Source organism: Neodiprion fabricii, chromosome 2 (assembly GCF_021155785.1).
Source record: "Neodiprion fabricii isolate iyNeoFabr1 chromosome 2, iyNeoFabr1.1, whole genome shotgun sequence".
NCBI lineage: Eukaryota > Metazoa > Arthropoda > Insecta > Hymenoptera > Diprionidae > Neodiprion > Neodiprion fabricii.
Genome location: NC_060240.1, coordinates 33319112 through 33328872, shown reverse-complemented (window position 1 = coordinate 33328872; position 9761 = coordinate 33319112). Strand labels below are relative to the sequence as shown.

Below are 9761 nucleotides of genomic sequence, written 5' to 3'. Positions count from 1 at the left end.
ACGTACATTATTAATTACTACGTAATTTTTACCTGAGTTCAGTCGAACGGAACATCAAGACTGATCGACACCGCGTACTAGACTCAACTGACAAGAGAAGATATTCAACCGTTGCTCACTTCACGTCGTAACGATCGTCTTATGGTTTACCACGATTTTCGAAACGAACACATTTGAAAAGATGTAGTAAATTAATGTGTACTAAAGTAATGTGTTCGAACGAATTCAAACCGATGCAATATGTCGTGATCAAAGCAAAATCTATCCTACTTTAACATGCAGATACTGAAGAACGCATGCTGACCTGCTGTTCTAGAAGAATCATGCCATTGTCACAAATGGGGCTGGTAAATTGAACAAACACGCTTGATGTATTTGAAAAAATATAATCTTGATCTCACACATAACAATATCATTAAAATCCGATATGTGCAACCTACGGAGGTAGTGTTTGGTCGATTTGGCCGCAATTTTAATTTAATTTTAAAAATTAACTTGTACTTAAGGGCTTTAATTTTTTTTTCCTCTCACTTCTTTCCACCTTATCATAAAATTATAAGCAACGTAAATCACAATCTTTTTCACATTCGCAGCTTTTAAAAGAAAACAGTATGTATTAACGTTTGAAACAGGATTGGTAATTTATAAATATGTAATATCAACCGATAATACTAGTAAGTTCGTCCTCTTCAAAAAAATTCACATCCTCCATACCCTGCGGCATGTAATTCAATCCAGAATCGTCTTTATGCAGCATATTATATCCTTTTCCATTTCCTGTAACATTTATTTTTCTTTCAATTATTATGATTATAACAAAATCTTTCACAGACATAGAAATTAACACGAAATATACCGATTTCTTTCTTAATCAAACACAAAATTCGAATAAATTCGAATAAATTTTGACAAATTTTGTACAACAATCTTCATATATTTAAAATGTTAATAGTTTTGGCATACATTGTACCAGCAACAGTGGCACATTTCTTTTCACTTACCGAGTAGACTGACCAATTTTGAGGAACCCGTACTTCTCAAGTGGATGGGGACGTCAGGCTGTTGCCCTTTTTGATTGGCCACCAATCTTTGCGCCGCTCTAAGCGCATCTTCCATTAGCCGAGACTTTGGAGCTCTTGCCAGGTATATAGTGCACTGAGCCAATAACACGTCACTTTCAGGCATGCCAATCATCTTGCATCCGTTCATCACAGACACTGCCATACCTAAAAAGAGGTCCGCCTTACATGAAATAGCCAAGTCTGAGGTCATGCTTAGAAACTTTTTACAATAAATCATGTGCTTGAAAAAAATAGATAAATGAAGTTCAGTTGCAGAGACACAGCAGTTATAAATAGTGTACAATTTTCTTCGCCTACATACCCAACGCTTTAGGATCAGCAAGGCCAACATCCTCGCTAGCCATTCTGACTAATCGTCGGGCAATATACATGGGATCTTCGCCCCCAGCCAGCATACGAGCAAGCCAGTAAAGCGCAGCATTATCGTCACTGGCCCTAACGGACTTGTGCAACGCAGATATTAAGTTGTAATGTTGGTCCCCCTTCTTATCGTACAATATGTGTGACTTCTTCAGGCTTTCCTTCACATCAGTCAAGGTAATGAGTCCAGGTCCTTTCTCAAGGAACTCCTTTTCAGCAGGAACTTTTGATTGGATTGCAAGTTCAAGCCCTCCCAAGGCTATGCGTGCATCACCGTCGCATGTTTCAGCCAACCACTGAACCGTGGGATCATCTACTATAAACGTTGGAACAAACGACTCATCAGTCTCAGCCGATTGTGTGTATTCACCCTCTGAACTGTACGATTCATTGACAGTGTTGTTACTGCTTCCAGAACTAGCGTTCTCAGAAGCAGAGAACACCTTGCCCTCCATGAAGGTTACAGCATTTTTGATGATCGAAACGAGGTCAGGAGTCGTTAGCTTTTCCAATACAACGACACGGCATCTGCTCAACAGAGCAGAATTCAAACTGAAGCATGGATTCTCTGTCGTTGCTCCTACCAAAGTCACTGTGCCAGCCTCGACATGGGGCAAAAAAATATCCTGCTGGAGCTTGTTGAACCTGTGTATCTCGTCCATGAACATCACGGTGCGCCGACCAAATTTTAACTCATTTGCTGCTCGACTAACAGCTTCCTTGACATCATTAACGCCCGACATTGCCGCAGACAGTTTTACGTACCTCATCTTACCACCAGGCGTTTGTTTACATATATGAGCTATCACGTTCGCTAGAGATGTCTGAAATTTCAAATGCAAACTGCATTCCTGTTTCTTCACAGTTGTTAACCGCAATTACAAAATAGCACAAAATTACCTTCCCACAGCCTGGAGGTCCCCATAAAATCATGCTAGGAATTTCTTTCTTTTCCAACAACTGAAGGAGGACTGACTGTGATCCAAGAACATGTTTCTGACCTACGTAATTCATCAGACCCGTAGGTCTCACTCTTTCGGCAAGTGGAACATGGTCGTCTTTGTGAGATTTTTTAATACTACCAACCTGTACAAAACTCATATATTATTATTCGTAGTTTGTATTTCATTGCAAAATGTAACAATGTACAAAGTCTTGGTAAAAAATGTTTCAAAGAACGCTGGAACAGAAAAGTAGTGGAGGGATTTCGAGAGACTTGGTATTGGAGATTGTTTAGTTAAAGAAATTTATAAAAATTGAAGGGAAAAGTAAAGGTTGGATGACGTACTCTGGAATCATTTCACTGCATGCAGTTATCGTGGCAAAAGAAACGTTGGTACTCAAGTTTCTACAGAATTATATGAATGATGAAGACGATTACTTTGTTCTGTTGAATATGGGGAGCGAGATTGGCACTTTCGGCTGAGGTGATACCGGCAGCGGCACTTTGTTCGTCATTCTCCTCACTTTCCTCCAAGTTTTCACTGGACGCCAAGTATTTGGCTTTTTTGACCAAAGGCCCGAACGATTTTCTCTTGTTATTACCTTGCAGTCCTGAGGAGTGGAACCTTTTGATACCACCAGATTCCACCGAAGATATCGCATTTTTTGACATGTCATTTAAAAACAAACATTTATTCACGTGGCTCTCGATCTCCGAGGCCAAAAACTCCTTACCACATATCGGGCAATCCATTTCTATATTCTATTTTTGAAGCTAGTAAATGAATCGAAGATAAACTTTCTTCAATTTTACCGAATTGAATCCTTTCTTTGATGCTCTTTGTACTCTCAGTTCTACTAACATCGTTATTAACAGCCACACATTTAACAGCTGACCTCGAGCCATTGTCAATTTGATTGTATGAACAGGTGGCAGCACCGAATGAGCAATTTAAAACCAAATTTCGCAATGATGCGTTCAGCCTAGTGATCCGCACAAAATTAACAATTATAGAATTTATCGATGATTGATAATGAATGCTGGATGGTAACCAAGGAAATTCACAGTGGCTCTTTCACGGTTGTTCATTTCAATGATTGAGTCGTAGCAAAGGTAATTTCATTAATTAAAACGTTCAGCAACTTAATTTCGTTCGCGAATATTGTTTTCGCGAATCCAATATATTATACAGGTAAAAACCATTCCAACGCTTTTACTGTTTACATTAATTCACGAATTAAGGTTAAAGCGTTGCATATAACGTTGCATGATTCATTATAATAATATATAAAGCAATAGCATTCTAATTTTGACAATGAGCAAGTTGTTTTCTTCAGGAGTTACATTCCTATGTTAATTCATAATTCTGTATTTCATTGTCTGTAAATAAAACTCCAGCCGTGCACGTTTTACTGTTTTCGCGTAACTGCGTCGGTAAAAGAGATCGGAATATTTGTAGATCCTAAATCTCAAGATCGGTAACTTCTCTGTATTTTAGCAACAAAAATGTAATCTGAGACAAATTGATGTGATGGTTCACTTTTTCCAATACTAGTGTTTTCTTTCTTGCAATGCGCAATAACATACCTATTTCCATTCTCACTGTAAATTTGAGACAATAAATAATCATCCACCAGCATCCGAAACACCGAACGCTACATAATGACTAACGCTGGAATTGAGCAGGTAAAATCATCAGCTGCGCGTACGAAAGAAGATTGCAACGTGATTATTGTTCATCTTACACTTACCTTATACGTCCCGCGACTTCAAAACTTATTGTCACGACTTGATATAATACTTTCACTGAATATAAGGAGAACAATGTGATAGAAATCACATGTGAAAGTCTTTAGTACGATGTGTCGTGGATATGCTCCGTACATGTAGATATACATCCATACTTTGGTCAAAATATCTCCAGCTTCGAGATTTATACCGTTATGACGCTGACCTGGATGCATGCCGGGTTCTCCGTGCAGACATTCGCGGCTCTTATCGCTCTAGCTATTAATTCGTCACTTCGGTCCAATGTTCACGTGTTTTGTGTGATTTGTTCAATATATTTTTCTCAACATAGTGCATTATAATTCAAAAATAAGTAACTATGGAAGGCCCGCGCCGCAGGAAGATTAAAACAATTGACAATAAATCGACAGAGCGATCTTCTGAACTCACTGGGAATTTTGAGTGCAATGACACCGGGGATTTTCCGCAGAAAAATATTAGAGACGAGGTGCTGCTGAATAAATTTTTGTTACTTTGTTTTGTTAATCATTGTAATTATCATCACTGTTATTATTTTCTATAATAATTAATATGATTAGCAAAAATAACGTTGTTATGCTAGATACATGCACTTATGTGTTGTCAATGTTATTATAATGGTTCTAGAAAAAAGTAATTAATAAAAAAATAAACCTAGTTTTAATTATAAAGTTATATAGAAAAAAGAATTATCAGCTCCTACAACACTGCACAGTTATAATATTATATGTTATACCTTAATAAGCTTCGATTTTATATATATATAAATGATGAATATTACGATATGCTGCAAGATATTCGTTACTTTGTAATTACCTTTTCTGACCCAAAATAAAAAAAAAAATTCTTCTTTACTTCGATATCAAAAATCCATTCTGAACGCTACTTTTTTGAATTTCATTATTTTTCGAAACCGCGTATCTTTTGCTATAATGAAAATTCTATCTTGATTTTCCGAAATCTTTTCTAATTGTAAAAAATGGGCGCTTCGGAAATAGAAATTAAATCATAATATCTCAGATATGACAGTGGTTAAAATTTTTTTCAAATTCGTCACATTGTTTTTTGACCATGGTACTGCAGGACTTTCATATCAAAAACTCTAGAACAAATCTGAAATCTCAACTTCTGATCTTCACTGATACCTCGTGGAAAGCTGCCTTTACATTTTCCTATGTACTCAAAGATAAAATTTCACACTTGGTTTGAATACTAACTCTTTCATCTCTCATTTACGTTCAAATTGTTTACAGGGTGACGGTGCGTCAGTGTCTGAAATGCCAGTTGAATGTAAAGCCAAGGAGGCTGGAGAATTATCTACAGCTTTGCCAACCCGGTTGAGAGTGAACCTGGAAATTGATTTAGTTGCTGTAATTTTGTTACTCAGTGGATTAGCAACTCGATTATATCGACTGGAAGAACCTCGAAGCATCGTGTAAGGTTTCTTTTATAGTAATGATTCTTTGTACATTTCATAATTGACTCAATATATACAAGTAAATATTGTGATTCTGATTAGGTTTGACGAACTCCATTATGGGAAATATGTTGGACTCTACATGAAAAAGACGTATTTCTTCGACTCACATCCACCTCTGGGAAAGCAGTTGATTTCAATCGCTGCTTATTTAGCAGGTTTCGATGGGAAATTTAAATTTGACCGAATAGGAAGCGACTACACTGACATGGTTCCCCTTTTTGCTCTGAGAATCATCCCAGCTTTCTGCGGCAGCTTGGTACTGCCAACTGTTTATCATTTGGCTCTTGAATTAGGCTTCAAACAATGGAGTGCGACTATAGCAGGAATGATGTTATTATTTGGCGAGTATAATAATTTGTCAAATCAAAACTGTTTGAGAAAATCGCATTGCCTTTACGTTTCATTCAATACGAATCCTACCATGTATTTCAGACAACGCTTTCCTAACGCAGTCACGGTTTATTCTGATGGAAAGCATCCTGATACAATTTTCATTATTTGGCTTGCTGTGTGTTGTCAAATTTAGAAAGATTATGGACAAGCCCTTCACAATATCCTGGTGGATCTGGCTTTCATTAGGAGCTTTTAATTTGTCCTGCGCTTTATGGTGAGTAAAATTCATACACAATAGAAAATACAATAGAATTTCAGAAACAAACTTCAAATACAATTCTATTCGCCTATATTCTTTTTTAGCGTAAAGTACGTTGGGTTCTATTCGCTTCTTCTTTCGGTTGCGCTGATAACCCGTGATTACTGGAGTCTGCTTCCGCATCGATATTTGTCAGCAGGTCTCCTGTATATTCATTTGTTTGCAAGAATGTTCGTACTCATAACTATCCCAGTAACGGTGTATGTGGGAGTGTTCTATGTCCATTTATCAATCCTGACAAAAGCTGGACCCCACGATTCGGTGATGACCAGCGCCTTCCAGGCTAGTTTGGAGGGTGGTTTGGCGAGCATTACTAAAGGTCAACCTTTGGAAGTTACACACGGTTCACAGATAACTCTGCGACATACCCATGGTAGAGCATGCTGGCTGCACAGCCACAATCAAGTGTATCCGCTTCGTTATCCAGACAATCGGGGAAGCTCTCATCAGCAACAAGTGACTTGCTACTCGTTTAAAGATGTGAATAACTGGTGGATAGTCAAGAGACCAGGAACAGACGGTCTGGTCGTGACCAAGCCAATCGATCCCATAAAGCACGGGGATGTGATTCAGTTGGTACACGGAATAAGCAGTAGAGCGTTGAACTCGCATGACGTAGCCGCACCAATGTCTCCGCAAAACCAAGAGGTGTCCTGCTACATAGATTATAACGTTTCTATGCCAGCACAAAATATGTGGAGATTAGATATAATCAACCGAGATCAAACTGGACCAATTTGGCATACTATTCAAAGCCAGATACGGTTGATCCATGCGAACACAGAGCAGGCGCTAAGATTTAGCGGTAGACAATTACCAGACTGGGGATATAATCAGCACGAAATTGTTGCAGATAGAATAATTGAGCAGCCAGATACAGTTTGGAATGTAGAGGAGCATAGATATACCAAAAGTGAAGATCAAAAGCAACGGGAAAGAGAATTAGTTGGTGCTGAAATGATACCGCTGCGGGCCACTACGTTGAGCTTTTGGGAAAAATTTGTGGAATTGCAAACAAAAATGTTCTTCAGTGCCCAGGAAGGTCAAAACAGTCATATGTATTCCAGCGAGCCCCTAGAGTGGCCAATGATGACACGTGGCATCGCCTACTGGGTCTCAACTGAGAGTAACGTAAGAATACTGGACTTAAAATACTTAAATAATCGAGCATTGATTGGCTGTCACAATTCTTTTCCTGTTGCAGGCACAAGTGCATTTGCTGGGTAATGTAATTGTTTGGTACTCTGGGACAGTGTCGATTCTGATATACTTCTTATTGCTCATGTTTTACTTAATGAGGCGTCGAAGATTGTGCTTTGATGTATCGGATCAGGAGTGGAAAAGATTTGTTAATTTTGGTGAAGTTCTTCTTGTTGGGTATCTCCTTCACTACCTGCCCTTCTTTTTCGTAGAGCGCACGTTATTTCTACACCATTACTTACCAGCGTTCGTATTCAAGGTCTTAATAACATCAGCGGTCATCGACCATCTGCACTATTTAATTGGGTAAGTATTAATTGACAAATACATTTTTTTACAAATGTGCTTACAAGAAGTACTACTAATGATAATCCTTTTCAGAGAACGACTGAAATGGCATATTACCTTGTTTTTATTCAAAATCAGCATTGCAGCATGGATAGGTATGATTATATATGTATTTAAAAAATTTGCTGTTTTAAGCTATGGTACAACTCCATTGACAGTCACAGAAATATTGAAATTGCGATGGCGTGATACTTGGGATTTCATTATCCATAAAACTTGAGTCAGAAAATTTAATGCACGTTACTTCGATCTGATCAAATAATGATTTAATAACTGATGATATTGTTTGTCGTAAAAATATTCGTTTTCAACTAACACTGCCTTATTATTGTCGCAATCGGGAAGAAGACAGATTGCAGCTATTCATTTCTCTTTTTCTTGTCGGTTGAGTAAAAATCTGTGATTCCCCAATATATACATGTAGATACAATCTACAATAAACAATCTAGTAATATGAGATATACTATTTCGTAAGTGGTTTTTATATCAATTTTATTTACTTGTTAAACAGACATTACAAATTTTCATAATATTTCTACAGTTGAGTTATAAATATCTACTGTAACTCGTAGTTCAGATGAATATATGAAAAATAGGTATATTATAATATAATTCCGGATTCTAGTATTTATTTACGATAGCAGTCGGATGTTAAATGGTTGAATCAAGACATTCCACTATGAAAACATATCATGAGATTAGTATTCTGAGGCATGATGTATTAAATTAAAGCGTAAGCTACCGTATAATTTATTGTACAGAAGGTATTCGTACTGATTATCTGCTAAAATTTTAGAAAATTGAAAAGTATTTACAACAGCCCTGAAATTACCTTTTGATATTACAATATACGTATTGGAGATTTTTTCTTAAATACATCTTACAGTATAAAAGTCATTGATGAATTTGTTACATTTGATATGTATCCATTCTATGACGAACAGTTATACTTGATGTTATTTGGGAACAACAGATTTGGATAATGGGATTTACAAATGGCCATAAACTCTCAAACATTAGAATAGAATTGAAGTACCATTACTATAATGGTATACTCACACGATATACTCTTCAACAAATGATAATACTGAAAATAAAGAACAGTACGACAATGACTTAAATATGTATAATATGAAATTAAACCTGCGAGAAAACTCTACAACGTGGTATAAAAATTTTACTTATATTTTGTATTATTTATAAACTAAGAAAATGATGGTCAAGTTTTTAAACGTATTTTAGCTATAAATTTAGGTGTATTTCCAATGTACAGAGGACTATGGGTGTGATATAAAACATTGACATAATGTATACAATTTGTATTCTAGTTTTTTATTAAAAATAAAAATTTAATACATTTGTACACATACGATTTTTCTGCCTTCTGCTTTTATGGATTGATTATTACTTAAATGATTATACTAAATCACACGTGTTCGGCATGATGCTATGGTCGTATTTCATTATCCTGAACACTCCCACAATAATCAAAGTATAATCAATTTCCACCAACAGATACACAACTTGATGATGTACAGTCAGTGGCATACATTCAATTCCAGTTCAATACAAGTTCACACACTGTACGAAATAAACAAATTAAAGTACAATGCAAGAAAGAAAAAAAAACTCTAAATAATATGTTATCCATTCATTATTACAGTATACTTACTTCTGAGAGAGCCCTTTCTTTTCTCTCAAAATCAAACAGATCTTGCAATTGATTCCACATTCTGTAATTCTTCATTGTTGTGCTTTGAGAATGGGACATATGTAAAAATTTAACCCCCCTGTTCACCAATTTATTCAAGAGTTATGTGATCAGCAATAGGATGTGATATATTCAAATTCTTAATTTTTTTAAATCTACGGTTCTTACTCATCTTTCTCACAGTTAAAATTATATGCATAATTTCAAGACCTTGGCGA

At 36.4% G+C, this 9761-nt stretch overlaps 2 protein-coding genes across 3 annotated transcripts; one reads left to right on the top strand and one right to left on the bottom strand.

Moving 5' to 3' along the window:
- Positions 1–370: 370 nt before the first annotated feature.
- On the bottom strand, positions 371–3815 carry LOC124176139 (ATPase WRNIP1-like). The gene is made up of 5 exons (XM_046557021.1): positions 2824–3815; positions 2343–2528; positions 1384–2266; positions 1002–1226; positions 371–777 (listed from the first exon to the last, which is right to left on the bottom strand). Exons 1-5 carry the CDS (start codon positions 3136–3138, stop codon positions 659–661), a joined length of 1728 nt encoding a protein of 575 aa, XP_046412977.1. The 5' UTR covers positions 3139–3815; the 3' UTR covers positions 371–658.
- A 105-nt stretch (positions 3816–3920) lies between these two features.
- Positions 3921–9157, top strand: LOC124176138 (protein O-mannosyltransferase 1). Of its 2 annotated transcripts, none has more exons than XM_046557020.1 (7): positions 3921–4071; positions 5406–5587; positions 5672–5973; positions 6065–6239; positions 6329–7415; positions 7489–7790; positions 7866–9156. In XM_046557020.1, exons 1-7 carry the CDS (start codon positions 4048–4050, stop codon positions 8050–8052), a joined length of 2259 nt encoding a protein of 752 aa, XP_046412976.1. In that variant the 5' UTR covers positions 3921–4047; the 3' UTR covers positions 8053–9156. The 2 variants fall into 2 exon arrangements, with proteins under 2 accessions (XP_046412976.1, XP_046412975.1); XM_046557019.1 differs by lacking the exon at positions 3921–4071 and adding an exon at positions 4120–4621 and having other exon boundaries at positions 7866–9157.
- The last annotated feature ends 604 nt before the right edge of the window (positions 9158–9761 follow it).